The following is a 24,370-nucleotide window of genomic DNA, read 5'->3' as shown; positions in this document are numbered from 1 at the left end:
TCCCCTCGGTCACCATATCTGACCAGTCTAAGTTGACGTAAGCTCAGTATTACTCGGTGAGTGGAACAAACCCCTGTAGAAGGTCAATGTATTTGCAGTTCTATTGGTCTTGTTATGAACCTGGACATTTACAAATGATCATTTAAATTTAAAATAACACTTACCTCATATATACTTCCTATAAAAAAAATTTAATTCACTAGTGTAGATGTAGTCAGTTATTTCAGTGAACTGTTTTCAACTAGATTTTGCAAAATGGTCCTTACTGTTTCAAGTTATTGTTTACACATGAACTGACGCATCAAACAAAATTGTAATGTTGCAAAGATTATTGTCATGAGTTCAATAAATGATAAAACTTGGTGAAAATTGGCAAATTCTTAACAAAACTTTACCCCATAACTGTTCACGTGCACGATATGTGCACATGCTTTTCAGCAATTGATGCATGATCCTGTTGTCATTCATCTGCAGTTAGTGGAAAAATCCATTTCCAATGTAACCATATGTGTATATGTAATATACAGTGATTTCTTTAAGTGAATCTAAGCTCTTGATGGGTAGTATAAGTGAATCAAATGCCAAATCTGCACTTAACGTACCCCCTACTTACAATCAACACATAAAAGGGGGATAACTCCTACGTATTGTGACACTGAAGATAGCAGAAAGTACCTGACTGGTCGAATGATTACAATCACTGAAGGTTGCTGTCAGTGTAATCCGACGCCACGGTAACGATGTCTGCTGTTTCTAGCCGAGTTTAATCATGTTCTGTTCCAATGTTTCTATTCATTATAAATCCTTGAAATTTGAAAGCTGCCGTACCATTAACTAGAATGTGTAGTTCATTGCTGATTTCGTTTGGGCACGCTAACGTTGTCCAATGCGCATAGCTATACATGGTACGTTAACATGACCAACGGATAATTTAAAAAAAAACAAAACAAAAAACAAAACAAACAAAAACACAAACAAACAAAAAACCCAGAGGAATATATATAATGGTTTATTGAACTCATACATTTCCCCTTTAAAACCACAAGGGTTGTAGTCTACAAATAGCTCAAACATATGATGTTGGTAAACAAAATCCACTATCGCGAACGGATAATATATCGTTTATCTTTTCAGGAACAATATAATTTTGAAAATCTCAAACTGACTCAGATCAGATCATGAAGTTGGGTAGGGATTGAAGCCCACAAATAGCTCAAGCAATAGGCATCGTACAGAATTTGGTGCACTTGAAATCTGACGAGTGTTGGCACCATTTAGGATCAGAATTCTGTCGACCCAAAACGAATACCTGCTCCATTTCACTAGATCCATCCTCCTTCTGTAAGGCTTTCCGTATTTGGCAAAGTTGGTCCAGTACTTAATCATGTCAACAGAGAGCTCCTGCTGATCGGGTGGCAGAGTTATGTTTGCGAGGGGATAAGTACCAAACAAGGTCGGTAGCTCTTCTCCGTGGCAGGTGAAGTTGTTGCAGATGTTTCCATCCCCCCAAATGTTGAAGGGGAATACCTGGTCGAAGATGTAGTTAAATGCCCGAGAGTCTTCAGCAACAATGGCAGACACGGACTGACCCACGCAGTTGAACAGATAGTCCGTTGTATATTCAGACAAGACAAAACGTTTGTCAGCGTTTGCATTGATGTCATAGAAAAGACCCAGCAAGTCCAAAGTAAGTAATGGGTTTAGAGAGGTCAAAAAACTCTCAAGCTCTGCAGAAGACAATGGACTGGTGAAGATTGAAAAGATGTATCCCACACCTTCATCCTGGACAGTTCCGATGATTGTTCTCATCTTCTTGTGAAGTCCTCTGTCAAAGATGTTGTATAGATGGTCTTGCACCAGGTCACCGTCGATGACGGGACCCCAGAACTGGAAGCTTAGAAGGTAGTTTGCCCCAGGCAGAGAGACCTGGTCTTGGAAAGTCAAGATGTCCTCAGGATCGGCCTCTTGATAGCAGGTGAGGTTTCCCTTCGCACATCCCATCAAGGTGGCGAGTTGAGTTTCTTGGCTGTCGCCTTCCGCTGCGGTTCTGAAGGGCAGCGTGAAAGGGCAACTCCCGAGGATGGCCTGATCGAAGTACTGATAGGCGGAGGGGATGCTCATCAGCAGACCAATAGACTGGGACCCAGCACTCTGGCCGAAGAGTGTTATCTGTGGAAACATACCCCAATTTACATTTTCATGTTATAAAAAATCTGTCTGAAAGCTATGCTGCAAGGGAAAGGGAGAGTATTAACAATGATTTATTGATGGATATGTTAGAAGAACTAGAATGATATTTTTTCAGCTTTATCATCTGCAATATATACATACAAACAGACAGACAGGTACGTGGCTAGGTACGAAATGCACGAATGTGATGTTAATCAATTAGGAGACCGTTCTACAGTCAGTGTACCAAGACTTCAACTGCAGTTAAACCCTGACTTTAATTCTAACAGTGACCTTTGAGCTCCCCCCGAAGTACGAGATGTAGTTGTTAATCCACTCCAGCGCAGCGATCTGGTCCCTCAGTCCAAGGTTCCTCGATCCAAGGAAACCAAAAGATGCTGAAATATAGTAATAGATTGAGATTTAGATTTCTAGTCAGGTGCTCTTAAATGGATGGTTTAGCGGAAACAACTCACTATGCACAATTCCGTTCCTAATGTGTGTTGGACTCTAAATCTCAGTGTCAGGTTCACTATCCAATCTATGATTCTAGTTGTTAGTATTCCAGCACCTTGCCTGTACTCTTGCAGGTTTCGCCAAAGTAGTAAACGTGTAAGAAATTCATTTATTCGAGCTCTTTAAAACACTTGGGGTATTTGACCGTTCATTTCTGATTGGAAGTGTAAGCGTTTATGAACGCACCACCATTTTTATTTATCACCAAACCTAAATAGAACGTGCGTGCGGTGTAAAATGAAACCTACAGCTTTATGGATTACAACTTCTTGTTTATTACGTTGAGCGACGTTTCGATGTAGATTCTTATATCGTTTTCAAGCTACATTTTCACGATTACATCTTGAAAACGATGTAAGAATCTACATCGAAACGTCGCTCAATGTAATAAAGTTGTAATCCATGAGGCTAAATGTTTCATTTTTGACTCACCAACTTCTAGAATGCCCATTAAACAAGTAGCATGTGATGCACGCGCACCAGGCAGTTGCTTCGCACACCAGTCTAAGTAAACACAGGCTCGGTATTATTCACCGAGTCTGACAAACCCAAGTAGAAGGTCACGTCAGGTTACCTTTTAGCGATCCCATGACCTTCCACTCAAATGCTAGACAGCCGAACTGATTTGATCAGCTAGAAACCAGCTACTGGTTAGGGTTCGGCGAGACTTACAAATTTCCCTTGACACTGATCCCTCAACAAACGAAGATCTGCGTAAAACACAGATATTTGACCAGCACAATGTACGATTAGGGCTTTCTGATAACATGGTTATTAGCTATCATCTCCGCAAGCTAACATCTATGAATATTGACAAAAAGCTATTTAGGGACTGTATACTCACTAATACAAGGAGCATCTTATGGGTGACAACTTTTACTTTTCACAATGTGCTCATTACCCACATGACGAAGTGGCAAGAACTAGACCGGGAACGTTGTAAAAAATATATCAAGAAGCTGTTATCCATAAGATTTGTCTTGTATTTCTTATACCAACTTTTAGATGCCTTTTGAAAAATCTCAAGTTTATTCACTGTTGTGGAGTGTTCCATGTGCATCACGATGGTACAGAAAGTAGCATTCGGACTCTTTCGGGTGAAAACGTTTTCGAGATAAAAGTTCAAATGTAGGTGCACAGGCAAACTGTAACGCAAATGGGGTTGGGCAGCTTAGAGAAAATGACCAGTCTTCATATATGCGAGCGAAGCGAGCAAATGTTGGCAACGAACTTCCCTCGCTTCGGTTCAAAAAATATTTTTCATGTCAAAATAAAATATCGCCACCATCAAAGGTACGCTCCCATTTCCTCACTAGGTTGTGCTCTCAGATTTCCAACCCCACAATAATGATTACTCACGTGAAGTATGTTTTATTCAACATTTTAAGCGCAACTCAGACCGTTCTTCACCTCCATTACCCCTGCCAGCTTCCGGTTCATCGCAGTGAAGAAACAGATAATTATTCCTTATGGAATACATGAAGAGTTATCTCCCATGCTTCACACGCCCACTACGCCAGAAGTGTTTTTATTGTAGAATAAGAGTAGTATATACAATGGGGGTTCTGGACCACTTTCAAGAAATGTCTCTACAAAGCCTTATTTACTAAATAAGGCTTTGGTTGGGTCATTAGCTCTTGCTACTATTACCCCTACTACTTAACGTGTGTTGGAGGTAACACTGTGCCGTACGGTACGATCAATAATTCTTCTCTTACAAACCCCCTACCCGGCCCATCCCTCAAGTAGTACAAGTTAGGTTCGTCGGCTTTTATATCCACTTTATCTATGTTGTAAGTTTTGACTGACCATGTAGGATCGGTGGCTCGCTTACGGCTATCACCCTCGTGTTCCCCCGGCTGGTATAGATACATTACCCCTACTACTTAACGTCTGTGCCTATGTTATGTTTATATCGATGAAACAGTTTAACGTGAACCGCCTACGATCTCTTTGGTGTTCATAATAAAGGCTTGCTGGGCTTTTTGTATCCCCTGTTCTATGTACTTTTTTTTCTCGTCCTCACTGATAGCAGACTTACGAGACTTGGATCGAATATCTTGTTTCATTCCGTTATATTTTTTGAGTTCAGAGAGGATTGAACGAAACTCCTCTTCTGAGATCTTACTATCAGAGAGTGCCGTGGAAATACGCTCACTCACTGTGTTCAGCTTTGCTTCGGCCAGAACCCTGATCTCGTCGTGTTTCAATGCCTTACGATTAAGTCTGCGTGATACTAACTTAAGCGCCAATCCTGCTAACCCTGCCACCCCAGCTGTTATTTCAATACCTAGCACTATAGGTGCAGCCACGATGGTAGCTAACAACCCAACACCTGCCGCCCCTAGTCCCATGCTGGTTGCCATAAGGGTAGTGTCAGCCCCGTCCACGATATTGAAAGCTCTATTGTACTTTTTACATAGTGCTTTCCGCGTGTCACGGTCTTGTTCTAGTTGGCGTTTCACATCACATAACTGCCTCAAGCGGAACCCATCTACGGTTTCCAGCGTCTTCGCTACTTCCTCTACGACTGGGTACAGACCCATCCTATAATGTATATTTTGAAAGATATTTTAATTGGGTTTCAGTTAAAAATCTATCAGTGAATTTGAAGTCTACAAGTTCTAGACTACTAGTCAGGGCAATAGGTGAGAGGCTAATAGAATTTCCTGTTGTAATAGAAACCCCACTGAGGTTTATTAAGTGGTTTATAGGACCCGTGGTATCCTGTTGTATAACAATACGACAATATTGGTCTATGTAAGACCAGCGCATTGACACCCCGGGTAAAATTTGGTGTACTATTGGGGGGGTTCCATGGAATATAGACGTAAAGAAGACTTCTATGATGAGGGTGAAAGGGGAGGATATTCTATCAAGATTACTGCTAAATGTTAATTTATTGTTTGGATAAGCACTTAACCCCTTTTTCTCGTAACCAGTAGATGCTATGTGTACTAATGTATTCTCCGGAATGAAATCCCCGGCCCAGATACCGTTGTTCTTAATCTTAGAGACAACCCCATTATTTAATGTGATATAAGGTGAGGTGAATGTTAAGTTGATCAGCCATTTGGGCTCTTTTAAATCTGGTAACGGCACCCGTCTGTACACGTTGTCTTTGAAGTGCAGGATGTATAATTCATCTTCCTCACCAGGCTGATCGAATCCCTCCGTATCTCCTAGGTCGTTAAGCGTAGTGTTGGGACGATGACTGGTCATTATTATACTATTACGATATAATTTCCAACTGGTTTTCTGATAATAATTCAGGGGTGAACTTCATACCCATGAAGTGTATGTTGTCAGGCAGGAAGATATTGGTTAGTGATATCTTGTTTTCCACGATCACGTTGACCCCCTGCAGACTGGTGTTGGAGCCGACACCCACCCGCACGTAAACGTTGCAAACTTGATACTGGTGTCGTTTCACCCACCCGAGTTTGATCCCCTTCACGATCTCGACATCATTCCCCGATGGTTCCCCTAGGTAGACTTTGATGATCAGTGTTGAGTTTGCCGGTAGATCCTCTAGTATAGTGACCACACCTTCGAATTCAGACACCAACTGCAATTTCACGTTTTGTATGGCTGGTTTACTCGATAGCATGTGGGCTGCTATAGTATTGACTGGGCTGACGACTACGCTACGTCTCTGAGTTGGGACGTAAGCCACGAGCAGGGTTCCATTGTTCACGACTTTGTTTAGGTGGTTGTCTTTGTTATCAGTAAACACGTAAGGGGAGACGAGTCTAATATTGAGAAACCAGTCGTTATCGGGTAACAACACCCACTTGTCATCTTCGGTGAAGACGAGCATATATGGCTTGTTTCGGGCGACGGTAGTGCTCTCAACATCGTCTAAGTCGAACAGTTTACCCCCGAACGATGGGTATATTATCCAGTTATTATTACCGGTGTTGACAAGGGCGTACTTAGTGTTGACTGTTGCTCTTGTGGTATCTACTATATCACTTAGGGTTCCACCGGAGGGGATTTCAACGCGTTTGTAAATGTTGTTTTTCAGTTGCAAGGCATACGATTTACCATCTACTCCGGGAGCGTCGAAACCGCGCGTGTCTCCGAGGTCGGAGATCCCGATATTGACGCATTTTTTCACTCCGGGTCCTTGTGCGCTGGTCATTTTACATGAAGCGTTAAGCTGAGGTATCCTATATTTACAGGATTATGATTTATATCTAACACCGATATTGTCAGCTCAGGTATGTTGCCCTGGGTTAATCTCTTATACTGCCGTGGTGAAAACGACTCGGTTCTACCGTCGTTGTATTTCTCAGTTTTCACCGGCACTGCTCTCAGTATAGTGGAAGGGTGACCTCCTTGAATGTTGTACGTTGTGCTCACCTGACCTAGATGAATGTACAGCTCTCGGTACGGTACTAGGTCGGGTAACTTCGTGCCTGTGACGGTTGTTGTTGGTTTTATCTCGTCAGGAGACATACCGAGTATCCTCGCTAATGGTCGGCCGAGCCTCAATGAGGTTCTTCCGTTGTTGATTAACACCACTGTACCGTTTGAGTCGTTCATCTTGAGTTCGGCTCCCAGGGGTTTGAAGACCTCGTCGTTTAGAGAGCACACGCTGTAGTAGCCGTCAGTTATCTGGCTGCGAGTTCCACTGACGAACAGCTTATTGTTGCTGATGTTGATGTTAGTCCATTGCGGTAGGTAGGTGATATCGCACAGTGCGGCTTCGAGTTGACCTGACGTGTTATCGATCGCGTGCGTCAGCTGAACAGCCTCACCGCTCGTTATTCCTGGAAGTGTTATGTACATGTTAGAGTATATATGCTCATTATATAATAGTTTTAAAATGTATTCCCCTGGTGTGTTTTACCCTAAACTGGACGTAGATTTCTCCCCCATGAAGATCGTGGTTGCTCCTGGGTTGTATTTCAATGCCCAGCTTTTAGATGTGTTCGATAAGTATAAGCTTTCGGTGACTAACGTCAAGGCAGTCCACGCTTGGTTCAACAACCCTATGCAGTTCTGGCAGAATCAATTCAACTTTGCCGTGTGGTGCGCTACAACGGGGTGTGGTGTGACATTGACCGACACTCGGCGTGGACCGCTGAGTCAGTCTGTGTTCAAGTTCCACGTGTACTACCAGGTCAGACGTATCCTTAAAGAGATCAGCGCCCCCCTCCCACAGGACAAAGCGTGGGACGCAACAAACAACCCGTACGATAGACGGGTCTACGAACGTATTTGCAATGAATTCGAAATAAACCCGAAGACGGATTGGCGTTTGCCGGGGCTGAACCACAGGTTGGGTATTCCTTATGATGGCGCGCGACCAGTGAAAGAAGTCAGTGATGATTTACTGAAACGAGATATACTACGCCAGGACTTTGCTTTGTCGAGTAATGAATGGAGGGATGATCGTATGAACTTTAAAGGTGGTGTTGCTTTCACAGTCCAGAAAGTGGAGCAATCAACCGCAGACGGGTGGAAAATGTTCATGCTGGACACGTCGAAAGGATTCACTCGTGCCGGGGTAGTCAGGTTGAATGACTCGATTCGAACGTACGTGTGGGCGCTGTTGGGTGCGCAGTCGCAAACGCGTTCCAACATCATCGGTAAGGGAACAGCTTACGACGCTCAGAAACAGTTCGTTTCCAACGTTGAGGATGCTATCAATTCTCCAGTTGATCTCCCGCGGGCCATCGAACGCTACCAAAACGTGTTAGAATACGCCAGATCGAAAGTCAACTACGTGTTCGGAGTGGGGCTGTACATGGCTCCGAGTGATATGCAACTGAGAGTAAAAAAAGTGGTGGGTTATAACAACAAAATAGTCATAGCCACGGCGGATCAAAAGTTGGGTATCAACCCCGATATTAACACCACCTATATCCCACACATCCCACCACGTGAAACGGGTATAGTTGCGCCGCCCCCGGAGCCTAAAGTTCAACCAACACCACAGGAGGTGGCCCCCCATATTCAGACCACCAATCATATTGATAATAAAACAGCCCTGGCGGTTGGTGGGGTAGCTTTGGGACTTATTTGGTTAAAAATTTCTTAGCCGCTACGTACACCAGACCAGCCACGGCGACGATGGCTGCCCACAGGTTTTGACTGAACCACGTGGCAGTTTTAGCCAGAGCGCTCAACAACCACGAGACGATGCTACCCAGGATGCCGGGAAGGGCTTCGGCGGCTTTACCAGCCAGTTTAGCTAGGCGTTCCCCGAGTTTTTTTATCCAGTCTTTAACACCCCCACCGCCACTTGGAGTTCCGCCGCCGCCAGGTGTGGGGGGTGTGGGGGTTCCTCCCACCAGTGACACCACCAGGGTTGATATGATGAAACCCAATGCAGTCAGAATGCTGGCGATGGTGATCCCTTGCTCCCGGAACAATATCCGAATCCTGTCTGCTAACGTGGTGTCTCGGTAGAGGACTTGATTGATGGTTTCCCGTATACGGTTGACCTGGGATCGAAGCTTTTCTTTGAAGGAGGATGCTGTCTCCAGCCAGGTCTGCCTTTCCTCTTCCAAATTGCGTATTTGTTTCTCGATGTGGGCTTTCAGAGCCTCGTCATCAGTTTCACCGAGTTTTTTCTTTTCATAGGCGATGTTGTCGTCTATCTCACTCATTCTGGCCGTGCTTTTCGCGAGATGTCCGCGAATGGTTTGCATCGTCAGATCCAACCCCCGCAGTTCCCGAATGGTAAATTCGAGCCCCGGGAAGGGTTTGTTCTCGTAGTCGGCCAACACCTTTTTAATATCATAAGTCATGTTTTGATCTGATATGGCGTCCCTGATGTCTTGCAGACTTTGAACTAACTTCGGAGGATACTGCTTAGGTCGCGCGCCACCGTAATATTCTAAGCCTAGTTTATAGGATAAAGTCAATCCCATATTTTCTGGCCAATGTTGATAAAGCAAGCGGTTCTCCCTTGCGTTTTGTCACGAGATCGGCATCCGGGTGAGCCTTCAAACGCAGCGTGCCATCGATGATGGTAAAATCGGAATAGTACCTTCCCGGCGCCTTGATGTTGTCTCTCTTTTCAACTGTGTTGTAATAACCGTCGACGGCGCCCTTAATGAGTTCGGCCCTTTGCTTCGATAATGAGGTCTCAACTGCATCGACAGCCGGCTGTAGGCCCGTACTGAATGAGGTCTCCTGATCATCATCGAATGCCTGGGCACTAGCGCCCGGCATCTCCGTCATATCTATGTCTTCATCCATTAGTATTAAAAATATATTTCATTTATATAACAATGTACGGCAGAAAATTAGATCCTTTCAGAAGATTGAGAGAGCCATTAGGCGCCAGAGCCGTGCGCCAGTCGGTGACCATCACCAACAATCCCAGCAAGATAGACCAGAATCAAACTCTGCTGGTTAGATTTCCAAACCTTGGTGAGAATGACCTCATTGTACCAGGCACTGTTCGACTGGCGTTCAATATCACGTTGACCTCCGACAACGACAAACGCGAGCTAGTGCGGAACGTGGGTCGAGCTATCATCAAGAAAACGACCATCAAGATCAGCGGTAACGAGGTGCTGAGTATCGACGACAGCGACGTGTTTCACTGCTACGGGGATCTCTGGAAAAGCGAGGGAGAACGAGTCAATGATGTGTACCAGGGCATCAGCAAATCAACCCGGTCGCGCATAGGGTATGCCTTCACGACAGACCAGCTAGACAAGCTATCGGACGGTGAAAAGGCCATCGCTCGAGCATACGGGAATCGATTCTGCGTGCCGCTCGACTTCGAGTTGCTCACGGGACACGCGCCGTTTTACCAGGCCGCGCTGGGTGATAGGCTCGAATACGAGCTCACGTTTAACGACTATAGCAAAGTAGTGCGTACGCCGAACGGTGATGAGGCCAGTTATGCCATAGACAACATCTCTCTGGAGTTCGACATGGTCACTAGCCCGGAGCTGGCCAGGCAGGTTCGAAGTCAGTACTCTGGGAAGATGGCTATCCTGTACGATCGCGTACTGAGGCATAGATCAGTCGTGTGAGATAAGAGCGACACTGTGTGGAATATCAACCTGAACGTGCCGGCGCGATCGATGAAAGGTATCCTGGTCGTCCCCGTGGAGGATTACGAGCCATTCCGGAGGGACAGCGAGAAGTTTTTCAACCCCGAGATTGAAAAGGTGGAAGTGACCATCGAGGGCGTGCCCAACCAGCTGTTCAGTCATGGTATGAGACCACACCAGCAGTGGGATGAGATAAAAAAGCTACCAGTGGGGGATTACATAACAAAGGACCTGGACCTAGGCTCCGTGCAGATCGGTGAATACCTGACCACCAAGTACGCCCTATGGTTGGACATGCGATCCACGGATGATGATAAACTGCACGGTAGCGGGCGCCGTATAGATAACGGCAGCGAAGGGATAACCATCCAGATTACTAAGAAGGCTCAACCCGCTGGTAAGTTGAAATTATATCTATACGTTATTATGGACGCGCAACTTAATATAGACAATGGGAGATTCGTGCAAGCCATCTACTGATGGGGGGTACCCCAACAATAAACTGCCACAACTACCCACTGACCCACACTGCGGTATAGTGTGCGGGCAGACTGGCTGTGGGAAGACCGTTTTCGCGTTGGATATGTTGGAGGGTTACTACAAGGATGTGTTCGATAACATCGTTATCATGTGCCCTACTCTGAGCATGAATAAAACGTACGCGCGACCTTGGGTGATGACGGACCCGGACGTACACAAAATCGACCCTGGAACACGCCTGCAGGACTGGTTGAAAGCTCTTCACGAGAAATTTAAAGGGGAACCGACGCTGTTTATACTGGACGACTGCAGCGCTAATCGCGAGATAACAAAAAAGAGAGACATGCTATCGTACTTGGCCTTCTCCGGCCGGCATGCAAATCACAGCGTCTGGGTGCTAACGCAGAAGTTCAACTCGGTGTTGAAAGACCTCAGGGAGTGGCCTTATTTCACTGCAAGGATAGGGATTCGTTCGAGGAGTGTTTGAGAGAGAACGATGTGATGAGCAAATTAGAACGGGAACGGGTGAAGAAACAGCTCGCTGAAACTAAACACGCTAAGCTCGTTCTAAAAACCGACCAACCAGTAGCATATATAGTATGTTAAGCAAAGCTAAGCAAAGCTAAGCTAAAGCTAAGCAAAGCTAAGCAAAGCTAAGCTAAAGCTAAGCAAAGCTAAGCAAAGCTAAGCATATAGCTATGATATTTGAAGTATTTGTCATGTGCAACTTAACCTTCATTTCTCTGTGTTTTGTCTGCATCGGGTATTATATAGTTAAAACTAAATCTTACTTGTTATATTATAAGATGGAGTGTGAGGAATTGCTCGAACAGTTGGTACCTGGGGGTACCCCCACTGTGGGGGATTCCCCCAAGCGAGAGAAACTGGTGGCGTTGGCTGTTGGTGGCAAAGCCAAACATTACTTTGGAGACTACACTCCGGATAAAATTCACAAAATGTCAGCCGAAGAAATCGATAAGCTGTACGCTAGATACGAGTCCCGGCTCGGAGCAGAAATGACAAAGACAATAGCATCGGCTATGACCCAGATATACACCGGTATTGTATCACACTTCCTTCCCATTCCACCAGAGCGCCGACTTTACCTGTGGGAGGACCTCGAGAAAGACCCTTTTATTGAACACGCCGTGAGCTCTATCAGCTGCAGGCTGTACCACAAATATGGTATGTTGTTGGCTCCAGTGATGGCGGCGATTATCACAGCAAAACATTGTCAATTTGAGAGAAAGAATAATAATAATAGTATAGATGGATGCTGCACAGGAACCAGTGGAGGTACCCCCAACAGTGGAGGAGACCCCTTCACAGGAACCAGTGAGGGAAGTGCCCCCAACAGTAACCAGACAGAAGAATCCTAAGAGAGTAGCTGCCGGTAAAAAACGGTGGTGTAACCAACATAAAGTGACCAACCCCCGACTGTTGTTGGCTGTAGGTGTAACTGCTGCCTTGGCTATCTCGTGGTTATACGTGGGGGTACCCTCCCACAGTGAGCCACCACCCAACAGTGAGCCCCCCACCCCCACGGTAGACCCGCATATCATGTTATAATTTTAATATTTTATATCATATACATAATGTCTGAGGGGAAAACGTTCATCAACGACGCATACCACGCCACAGTGGTCGCCAGTCTAGCCGTAGGGTACGCTCGGTTGACTAAAATGGTGCTTAAACAACCAACTATCAAGCTAGATTTCAACCTGCAGGATATGGGTATGCTCATAATGAACCTTGGTATGGCGATGGCCACAAAAGACATCCTAGTAAAACAAGGGATCATACCTGATAATATAATGAAATAAATATAGGGATGGCCACGATAGCTATGATGGTCGGTGGGGCGTTAGTGAATGCCCTGGCATTTTCCGGGAGTAATTTCCTCTTCTCGAAACTACGAGATGATCACGCGGCTGAAATACAGGAAGAAAGGAAGCGGCACGATCTCGCTACTGAGAAATTACAAAGAGCACAGGCCGAGTACGCTAAAAAACGTCTCCAGAGGATCGATTTTATTAACGAACAACTCCAGCGTGAAAACCATGCCGTTCAAACATTCAACGATGTCAATGAAGCAATGAAAGAATACTACCTACTAACTGGTAAACAATTGGAACCGCTCAATAAACCCACACTCGCTCAGTACTACACACCATCCAAGGGACAAATGAATCGTGAACTGGGCTTCATAGTGTTGGGTATAGCAGCTACTGCGTTGGCTGCGAAGCAATTAAATTAAAATACCTATATAAGTAAACATGAGACCCGCTCCATACCGATGCGAATACATACTTATGGGGAAGACCGAGGCCTGTGGTAGGAAATGCAGGAATCAGGGGTTCTGTTGTTTCCATATGGGAAGTCCTAACTACACGTGTTCTGTGTGTGGTATCGGGGTTAAAGGACACTACTGTCTATGTAAAGCTCACGGAGCGAACGTAGTCAGACATCAACTCATCTACGAGAATAAAAAAGGCTACATAAAAGAACGTAGGCGACTGCTCAAGATAGACTCCAATGCGTGAAAGGGTTACCTCCCTTTACTGTGAAGCAATTAGACATTGGTTCTCTTAGGTGTAAACACTATGTCTACTGTACGCGAGCTGAAGAGGGTCGCAAAACAGAGAGGTGTGATCGGGTATTCTCGAATGCGGAAGTCAGCATTGTTGAGATTACTAGGTTTAGAAGCCCCTCCTTCAGTAAAACAATTAAAAGCTCAAGCAAAACAGCTTGGATACACGGGTTATTCAAACCTGGGGAGAGCCGGGTTAACAGCATTGTTATCACATGCCCCCGTAGCAAAACCTCCCACTGTAAAACAACTGAAAGCCGAGGCACACGATTTGGGTTTAGGTGGGTATTCCCGTATGAGAAAACCACAGCTTGTTGAATTATTACGACAGAATAGAGCTATTGACCTACAGTTCGTGCGCACTGAGCGCGCTGTAGGCAACTATTTGAGAGGTTGGCGCATGCACGTTGATAGAAACATAGACATTACAGATATCAAGCCTCTGATAGCTGATAAGGTCAACCAGGAACTAAATAACCTAGGAAGTATCAAGTTTCAGATCACAGTGAAAATGTCGCTCGATAAGCAGGTTGGGGGCCCCACAGGGGCCACTGAGTATGTTCAGCCTTACTTCCGAGGTCAACAAGAGGTCGCCACACATACAGAGACCATTGACGCATCAATCGATACCAGTTTTCAGCAGATACGAGAATACCTAGAACGCTACACACACTTGGGGTCCGGGTGGGCTGTAGATAAAATCGATAATGTCTATCTAGACATAGCTAACTACGTGCCGTTCAGAGGCGGATCATACCTAACCTTGCCACCCTACTATAGGAACAAACATGCCATAGTAAACGTTAAGAATAGAGGAAACGATTGCCTGAGGTTAGCTATCAGGTCAGCCTTATTTCCAGCTGGCACTCATTCAGATAGGCTTTCTAGCTATCCCCAAGACGATGGGCTCAACTGGGATGGTATAGATGAACCCACCCCCATATCCCAGATCACTAAAGTAGAAAAACAGAATAATCTGGCTATAAATGTCTTTGGGCACGAAGGTAACACAACAATAGTACACAGGGTCAGCCCGGTGAAGGATCGCCAAGTTATCAATATATTCATGATCCAGCGAGGTGACAAGTATCACTACACATGGATAAAACACTTTAGCAGGCTGTTGTATGACCAATCGGCACACAGAGAAAAGACCCACTTCTGTGAACGATGCCTACATGGCTTCACACGAGCTGATTTATTAGAATCCCACCGGGATGATTGTCAAGGTGTGGGGCAGACGGCCATACGAGTCGACATGCCTAAGGAAGGTGATAATATCCTAAAATTCAGTAACCACAAGAACCAAATGTCTGTGCCTTATATCATATACGCCGACTTCGAAGCCTTAGTGGCTGCCGCCGGCGAGGCTCCCAGTGGTGCCTTCACCCACAAAACACAAGAGCATAAAGCCTGTTCGTTTGGATACATTGTCATCCGTTGTGACGGGGAAACGAAAGCTCCGGTAGTGTATAGGGGCCCTGACGCGGCTGAAAGGTTTCTAAAGTGTTTGCAGGAGGAAGAAAAAATTATTAGGAATGCATTGTATAGAATCACTCCCATGCGTATGACCCGAGTTGACAGGCTAGCTCACGCTAGTAGCACTAACTGTCACGTGTGTGACTCACCACTTAACGGTGATTCGGTGAGAGATCACTGCCACATAACTGGTAAGTATAGAGGCGCCGCTCACAGCGCGTGCAACCTCAAGCTTAAAATCAACCCTAAGACAATAAACATCCCCGTTGTCTTTCACAACTTGAGAGGGTACGACTCACACTTGATCATGCAGGCCATCGCGAAAATCGATGGTAATATAACGTGCATCCCCAACAACATGGAGAGATACATCTCCTTCAGCTTAAACGGACTTAGGTTCATTGACTCGTTTCAGTTCCTCCTGTCGTCACTCGACAGTCTGGTCAAGGCCAACAATACCTTCCCTATCACCGATCGATACACAGACGCCGAGACTAGACCCCTGCTTATGAGGAAGGGTGTGTACCCCTATGAGTACATGGATAGTTGGGCCAAGTTCACCGAGACCAGACTACCCCTATTGACTGCTTTTATAGCAAGCTGAATGAGGCGTCCGTCTCACGAGATGATTACTCGCACGCGACTAACGTATGGAATAAACTGGGTTGTAAGAACCTGGGTGATTATCACGACCTGTACTTGAGGACAGATGTACTGCTGTTAGCCAACGTGTTTGAAACGTTTAGGCGGACGTGTTTCAATCAGTATAAACTCGACCCCGCATGGTATTACACCAGCCCAGGTCTGTCGTGGGACGCCTTGCTTAAAAAGACCGGAGTTAATTTGGAATTGCTCACAGATTACGACATGCACCTATTCATTGAGAAAGGCTTGCGAGGTGGGATTTCCATGGCATCCAAACGATACGCGAAAGCAAATAATCAATACGTGAAAGGTTACGATCCTAACAAACCAACCAATCACATTCTCTACCTCGACGCAAACAACCTGTACGGCTGGGCCATGAGTCAGTATCTACCTACAGGGGGATTCGAATGGGTACCCCACGTTGATGTTATGGGGGTTGCACCAGATTCGAACAAAGGGTATATCCTCGAGGTTGACTTAGAGTATACCAAGGAATTACACACATCACACAACAGCTACCCCCTGGCCCCCGAACGTATGAGGGTTAACCCAGACTGGATGTCTGAGTACCAACATAACTTGTCAGGTGGGCGTGTGACAGATGTTGAAAAACTCGTGCCTAACTTAATGAATAAGACCAAGTACATCGTTCACTATCGCAACCTACAGCTGTACCTGTCGTTGGGTATGAGGCTGACCAAAATACACAGGGTGCTCATGTTCGACCAGAGCCCATGGATGGAGCCCTACATCAGAATGAACACAGACCTACGAAAAAAAGCCACCAGTGATTTTGAGAAAAATCTCTACAAGCTCATGAATAACTCGGTGTTTGGTAAGACTATGGAGAACCTGAGGAAACGCGTGACCGTGAAGCTGGTTCGGTCGAGTGAGGAAGACAAGCTCAGGAGATTGATAGCCAGTCCGGCATTCAACCGTAGTAAGATATTCACAGACAACCTGGTTGCCCTACACATGAAGAAAAGCCATATAAAATTCAACCGGCCTGTTTACGTGGGGATGAGCATCCTCGATTTATCCAAACACCTGATGTACGACTTTTACTACAAAGAGCTCAAGAAACAGTACGGCGACAGGTGTGAAGTGCTGTACACTGACACGGATTCCCTGCTGATGGAGATTCGAACCGAGGACGTGTACGAGGACATGAAAAAACACCTCGATTTATACGACACCAGCGACTACCCTAAAACCCATGCCATACACAGTACGGTAAATAAAAAGGTCCTAGGTAAGATGAAGGACGAGTGTGCTGGCACGCCCATAGCTGAGTACATAGGTTTGAGACCTAAGATGTACTCCATACTGAAAGCCGACAATAGTGAGATCCGGAAGGCTAAGGGGGTTAAGAAGTATGTGGTGAAACAACACATCAAACACGCCAGATTCAAGGAAGCCCTGTTCAAGACCCGTACCTTTAGACATAAAATGAACACACTTAGAAGTGATGGACATAAGATATACGGACTGACTATAAACAAGACGTCCCTGTCGCCTATGGACACGAAACGTTGGATAGCTATTGATGGGATAAACACATACGCGTATGGACATGAAAAAATTTGAGGCTATTTACTACAGCCCGCGTGGGTACTGGAAAGGAGCTAGCGCAGTAGATAAGCTAGCTAAAATAGCGCGAGTACCCCCGGAGGAAGCCAAAGCGTGGCTTGAAAAACAAGCCCTGTGGCAGATCTATTTGCCGGCACCACGCTACATGCCTAGAAGGAGGTTCGGTATTAACATACCTAATAGCGCTCACCAGGCAGACCTACTGTTCCTACCCAACGACAAGAGGTACAAGTATGCCTTAACCGTAGTGGACGTAGCCAGTCGTTACAAGGAAGCCGAACCCTTGACCACGAAAGATTCGGCCCAGGTAGCCAGAGGATTCGAACGCATATACAAACGCAGCCCGCTGACGTGGCCAACAGAGCTGCAAGTTGACCCCGGACGGGAGTTCATGGGTGCCGTGTCACAACTGCTAGCCAAACACGATACAAAGGTCAGGCGTGGCACGGCTGGAGCCCATCGCAGCCAAGCCATAGTTGAGAGATTTAATAGGACTTTGGCTGAGCGCTTGTTCGGCCATCAGTATGCTAGGGAGATGGTCACCCCTGGAAAACGATCGACTGAATGGGTCACGAGGTTACCCAAGGTGGTGTCGGCAATCAACCATGAAGTCACCCGTCTCACCGGTAAGAAACCGGCAGACGCTATCAAACTAAAATCAATAGTTGCAGAGTCGGCCGCTCCATTGCGTGGGAAGGAGAAACAGATACCAGATAGGGCCCTAGTGAGGTATCTATACCAGCCGGGGGAACACGAGGGTGATAGCCGTAAGCGAGCCACCGATCCTATATGGTCAGTCAAAACTTACAACATAGATAAAGTGGATATGAAAGCCGACGAACCTAACTTGTACTACTTGAGGGATGGGCCGGGTAGGGGGTTTGTAAGAGAAGAATTATTGATCGTACCGTACGGCACAGTGTTACCTCCAACACACGTTAAGTAGTAGGGGTAATAGTAGCAAGAGCTAATGACCCAACCAAAGCCTTATTTAGTAAATAAGGCTTTGTAGAGACATTTCTTGAAAGTGGTCCAGAACCCCCATTGTATATACTACTATAAGTGTTACCAAAGATGTAATAATAACGACGACACTTAAGAAAATAAACTCCAACAGATTCATGATAAAATTAGGCAATGTGGTATTTCCTTTTGATTTCTGCTCATTCTTGTTCCTTCACTCCATTGAACCGGAAGCTGGCAGGGGTAATGGAGCCGAAGAACGATCTCAATACGACGAGTGGCGCTTAAAATGTTTAATAAAACATATTTCACGTGAGCAATGATTAAATATAGGGTTGGAAATCTGAGAGCACAACCTAGTGAGGAAATAAGAGTATACCTTTGATGGTGGCGATATTTTATTTTGACATAAAAAATATTTTTTGAACCGAAGCGAGGGAAGTTCGTTGCCAACCTTTGCTCGCTTCGCTCACATATATGAAGACTGGTCATATTCCCTACGCTGCGCAACCCCATTTGCGCTACAGTTTGGCTGTGGTAGGTGCGAGTGTTAGCTTTCGCGATATGGTAAACTGTTCTGATTGGTCAGTTGAAAAGGTTAGCTGACGCGACCTTCTATTAGGGTATGTTAGACTCAGTATATGCAGTGTAACAAATGCATCAGTGCTTGCTAAGGCTGCTTCATACACGTGCATGTAATGTCATTCTTGATTTTCAGGAATGTCGATAGTTCACTGCAGACAATTTTTGACAATTATCTTGCACCTCGCGTTTGTTAGTATCATTTCTTTTTTGTTTGAGAATGCAAATGTAAATTTCACTTGATACAACAAACATATTTCAAGAGCGATAAGTGTTTAAATTACTTATGTCCTTTAGAAGTACAAGTGGCACTCTCAGAACATTCATTGTTATCATGTCAACATTGCTTCTCCCAACTGTTTATATTAAGTTCCACGACAAGGTCAGCTAGCCTTTGTCGACATGATATTATTAGATATTGATATTCAATACCAAGTCTTTATTACGTATGAAGACCATAGACTCGTATACATGTTAATAAACATTTTCCAAACAGGTATGGAGGCGTTAACGAAGGAGAGAAAACAATTTGTCTACCTGTATTCCAGAATGCGTTTGTAAAGGTTTGTCATAACAAACATTGAAAAAGGTACATGAAAGGTTTTCCGCTTAATGCATGTGCAATGTGTTTTACACGTGAGTACAGACATCGACTATAAGAATCCAAACCTAATTCAAATATTTTAATGCAAAATTTACGACGTTAGCAAACGAAGAAAAATTGCCAAGATTAAATGCAACTTACCAAAATATCAGTAACATATTTGCCGCTAGATGCAACTAATGAGATCGGGTTGTCAGGCTCGCTGACTTGGTTGACACATGTCATCGTATCCTAATTACGTAGATCCGTGCTCATGGTGATGATCACGGATTGTTTGGTCCAGACTCGATTACTTACAAGCCGTCGCCATATAGCTGTGATATTGCTGAAGGCAGCGTTAAACAAAGGTTCAACCATCCAACTCACATAATCTGTAGTTGATGGTCACCAAGATGCATCCACCCTCCTTAACAAACGCATCTCCATCAAAGAGCAAAGATCCGCCGCTATATGACTGGAAGTTTCCGCCGTGAAAGAAGACCATAACGCAGGTTCCAGAGGGGTTTCCCAATGGCGTGAAGATGTTCAGAAACAAACAGTCCTCGGATATCTGGAGAAATACATGTGGTCATCAAGGTTATGGTGTTCAGATTTTCTAAATACGTAATTGATTGGATCCGATATGGGAATACAGTCAAACACTTTTGCTTTGAACTTTGATGAATTCAGTAATGAGGTGTAATACAACACAAGGTAAGCATGTCTAGCTTGGTTTTACGTAACTGGAAATCGAAATATCTGCTGTAAACTTTGGTTATGTCTATCATTCTTTCATGAAATTGTGTTCCAAATCAGTGAACTAGGGAAAAAATGTGTTTACGAACAGCAAGGTTCACAAAAATCTTGGGCAGAGGTTTGGCAGGCCAAGAACATGCAACCATGGCCAAATATGTAATTGATAATTACGTACTGTGAACAAGATAACGGTTTACATTGCTTTCATATATTATATGTGGTGAGAATACCGAGCGTAGTAGTACATATATAACAAATAGTCTCCGAAATGATAACACGACACGGATCTTCTTCGGATGGTCACGGAAAAGATCCATGTCGTGTTATCATTTTGTCATTTTCATCATTTTATCTATGAATCCAAGATCGGGCGCGTTGTCAGACTAACTCACAGGGTCAAACGATGCCTTAAAAGAGATGATCTTAAGAATAATCATGTCATTCACATCCCCGGTATCTGTTACCTATTGCTGGGGTTTGATATGTACCTTCAACCAAAGTCTTACTGCTCGGACACAAGATCTGAAGCGGATCAAGGAGTGCGAAAGACCTCACGGTCAATTAAACTCCGGCACCATCGTCCACGAAACTTGCGTCCGCCCGAAGGTGTGAATTTGCACAAATTTCCGCATCTTTGCACATAGCCATATTCATTACCGTTAGATGACGACCAAAAGCAAGTTAAAACTTTACAAGTGTTACAACCAATGACAATATTTGTAACTAAAACTGTTTTTTGCCTTGTGGTTTTGTCAATATTGGGCATTGAATTGGTAGGTGATAATGTTGAAATGAGACAGTCGAGAAACCATCACACAGTGGAAACAACAAATCTGGCAGCGATCTTATTTCGGTTGGGGATGTTCACATTAGCAAGGCTTCCCAAGTGTGGCTCGCAATACACGATATTCTACAAAGCGGTCAACAAGTAATAACAGCAAACTTTGATACATTTTTTATGACAGTTACTAAGTAGCTCAGAAATGAAATAGAAGAAAATTAGTGTTATATCCACTACTCCGGGGATATAGAGTCACATCAAGATTATCATTGTTTTAGAAGGACTCGTTTTGTCATTATGTAAGTTTGACAAAAAAGCTTAGAACTTATATTCTTTGCACTTTATTTACCTTAGTAGTTAGCAGGTAAATATCTTTGACTGTAAAGAAAGAACAATATATCTGCACGATGTGCAGCATGTAATTTCAATTTTAGCTAATTGTTTGGATAACAGAGATCCTTTCTTCAAAGGTTTTTCCATCGCAGGTTTCCTATTTCTGGAAGATGGATCAGTCTACAGGTGCAGATTGTATCATGGATCACCTGTGTTTTCTGGTGCTGTGACATACCTAAATGCAGGCAGTTCGTCAAGTCTAGTGATGTGGAAGAGCATTCACTGATTTGTATCTCATTTGGGATTACAAAAGTACCCACTGACAATAAATAGAAAGGATCAAACAAGTTATGTTGTGATCGATTTGTTGACATTAATATACACAGATAAACGAGTAGTAGGCTGGAAATATATCTTTTGCTTTGTTTTATATTCTCCGTTCTTTTAATTCATTAAGAGATAGAATCCTGTGCTTCAGATTATTGATTTAACTGAATTTGAACAAGTAGATCAGTAACGGCAGTGTTGACAGTTTGCTTATAGATACTGGAACGGTCTGCCATTTGCATCTGTGGTTTGTATAAAATTATGATAGAATTTTTAAACAACAATATCAACAACAAAAAAGGCAGACAAACAAATTGAGTTACCTTCCCCTGCTAATATCTTTGAGGGACGTGAATTGTCTAACATATATTGCTTCGAAACAAAACACGGTCTAACAGCTAAAATCATATATGCATAACTTTCCTCTTTAAATATCATTCACAAACGACGGATACCAAAGTACCACAGGTAGAATTCATCAACATCGTTCTCAATCAAGTACGTTTCGCCATTGTTATTAGTCAGTGGTTATCCCCCTTAACGTCAAAAGCGAAGTGGGCGGGGCTTATCGGCCTGGACTGGATCGGTCTATTGTCAATGGCTGTCCCTTCTAACGTCAAGAAGAGGAGAGCTAGTGGACGGGGCTTACCGGCCAGGACTTGGTCGGTCTATTGAAACAGAGCTGCAATAATTCTCCATATTCATCCATTCATCTATTCCATTCGTGATATCCCATCCGACCTGGCCTGGTTCTATCCAGAAACTAGATCTTTAGGTTTACTATCAGGTTAGTTTCTATCACCCTTGTAGTGTGTTGTGCACGGAAAGCAGTAAGAAACAGATATTTTTTTTAATTTTTATTGCTTTGTTATTAAACGCTGCACTAAGCGATAGTTCAGGCATATGGCAGCAGTTTGTTACTAATAGAATCTGGACCAGAAAATCCAGTGACCAAAAGCATCAATCGATGGCTTGGTCAACCAAGTCAGCGAGTCTGGAATTCTATTCCAGATTATAACCCGGATCTTTACCGGTCCTGACTCACTGAGAAAGGCACCTACCTCATCCTGACACACAAGGGCCGGGATGGCTGGACATCTCTGGTAACAGGCAGGGCCCCTTGCCGTTGCGTTGTAGGGATTTGGCCAGGGACTCACGGGCTGAGGATTCTCATACCTTCGAAACCATATTGAAGAATTATTGAGACACCACAGTAAGTTTTGATTCCTTGGTGGTGAACAGGTTTCCTCTCCACGACGAGGACAGACATTTTTATTCATTTACACTCTATATTTTATGCAACAACATCAAACAGCCTAGAAATGTGTTTATGATCTTTCTTTTTTCCGTTAAATATAAGAACTTTCATTTCGATTTATTTCGTTCCATTTGCTTCTTTCACATTACAGATGTCAATAGTTTAATGAAGGTCTTTGGCTTTGCTCCACACCAGGATATTATCGTCCTTATACAGAAGTATTATAAACATAGGCCCTACAACCATCTTTAATTAAAACACAAATTATATGAGGAAACTTTACATTTTGCTGCACCGAATTACCTCTTATAGGAAAAGAGCATGGAAGATAAAAATTCACCTTGCCTGACGCCGTTTATACACAGAATTTCTTCTACATCTTCTACATCTACATTTAGAAGAGCAGGGAAGATAAGATTTCGCCATGTCTGACGCCGATGATACACATAATTTCATCTACATCTTCGAGGAACATTTAGAAGAGCAGTTACCAAAAGAGCTCATTGCGTCAAACGGATTCCTTTGGCCCTGTTGTTTATGGAACGGAACCGTGTCAACTTCTGCCCCAGCCTATGCAGATGGAGGAACGATATAGCTTGAACGATTTAGCGTCTTTGAGGAATACAACCTCGCAGCTGCATACCGTATTTATGGTATATCACTATCTGTCAGTGTCATGGGGCTGGAAAGGTCCATATGTATTTACCACCTTGGTGAATCTGGCCATAACAGATGTGCTAACAAACTGAAATCACTGCCAACCTTCATGCGCGGAGGCATCGCCACCATGCTATTTTAAATGCCGTACGCGCATCGGGATTTTGTGAGCATTTCATCTCTTAAACAAGGGCCCTCTTGGGCTAACCGATACTTACCTTTCTGCTGTGGCATACTTGACACCGAGGAACGCATTAGAGTTAGCCCGAACAACACCAACGATGTCTCCAAGGCCAGGAACGTTAACAGTTACTGTTGACGCCGCCGCGAAATGCGTCAGCGACTCAAGCAAGAGGACAGCAGCAAGAAGGGCCATCTTGTCATTGAATGTTATTGTGTGTATTAGTTTATATAAAGAAAATTGATTGGATGACCATCTGTGATTCCGTGTCATCTAAGGCAATTACTGCGATCAACAGCTTGTTTGACCTAATGTAGAACGAAATAGGGTGGACATTTCTAATCTGCACGGCACTGTGCCTATATTTATATATTCAGTTCAGTTCCTACGAACGTGTAAAGACCCTGGTTAAAATTGACCTTTAGCAAACCATGCTTGTCCTATGAGGGAATT

At 44.3% G+C, this 24,370-nt stretch overlaps 1 protein-coding gene across 1 annotated transcript; it reads right to left on the bottom strand.

The window, feature by feature from the left end:
• Nucleotides 1–998: 998 nt before the first annotated feature.
• On the bottom strand, nucleotides 999–24,112 carry LOC137297662 (cAMP-regulated D2 protein-like). Its single transcript, XM_067829569.1, has 5 exons — nucleotides 23,955–24,112; nucleotides 22,883–22,997; nucleotides 20,012–20,195; nucleotides 2,464–2,567; nucleotides 999–2,169 (listed from the first exon to the last, which is right to left on the bottom strand). The coding sequence occupies exons 1-5, from the start codon at nucleotides 24,110–24,112 to the stop codon at nucleotides 1,177–1,179; spliced, it is 1,554 nt and encodes a 517-aa protein (XP_067685670.1). The 3' UTR covers nucleotides 999–1,176.
• Nucleotides 24,113–24,370: the final 258 nt, after the last annotated feature.

Source organism: Haliotis asinina, chromosome 10, assembly GCF_037392515.1.
Source record: "Haliotis asinina isolate JCU_RB_2024 chromosome 10, JCU_Hal_asi_v2, whole genome shotgun sequence".
Classification (NCBI taxonomy): Eukaryota; Metazoa; Mollusca; class Gastropoda; order Lepetellida; family Haliotidae; genus Haliotis; species Haliotis asinina.
This window is presented reverse-complemented; position numbering and strand designations above follow the sequence as displayed.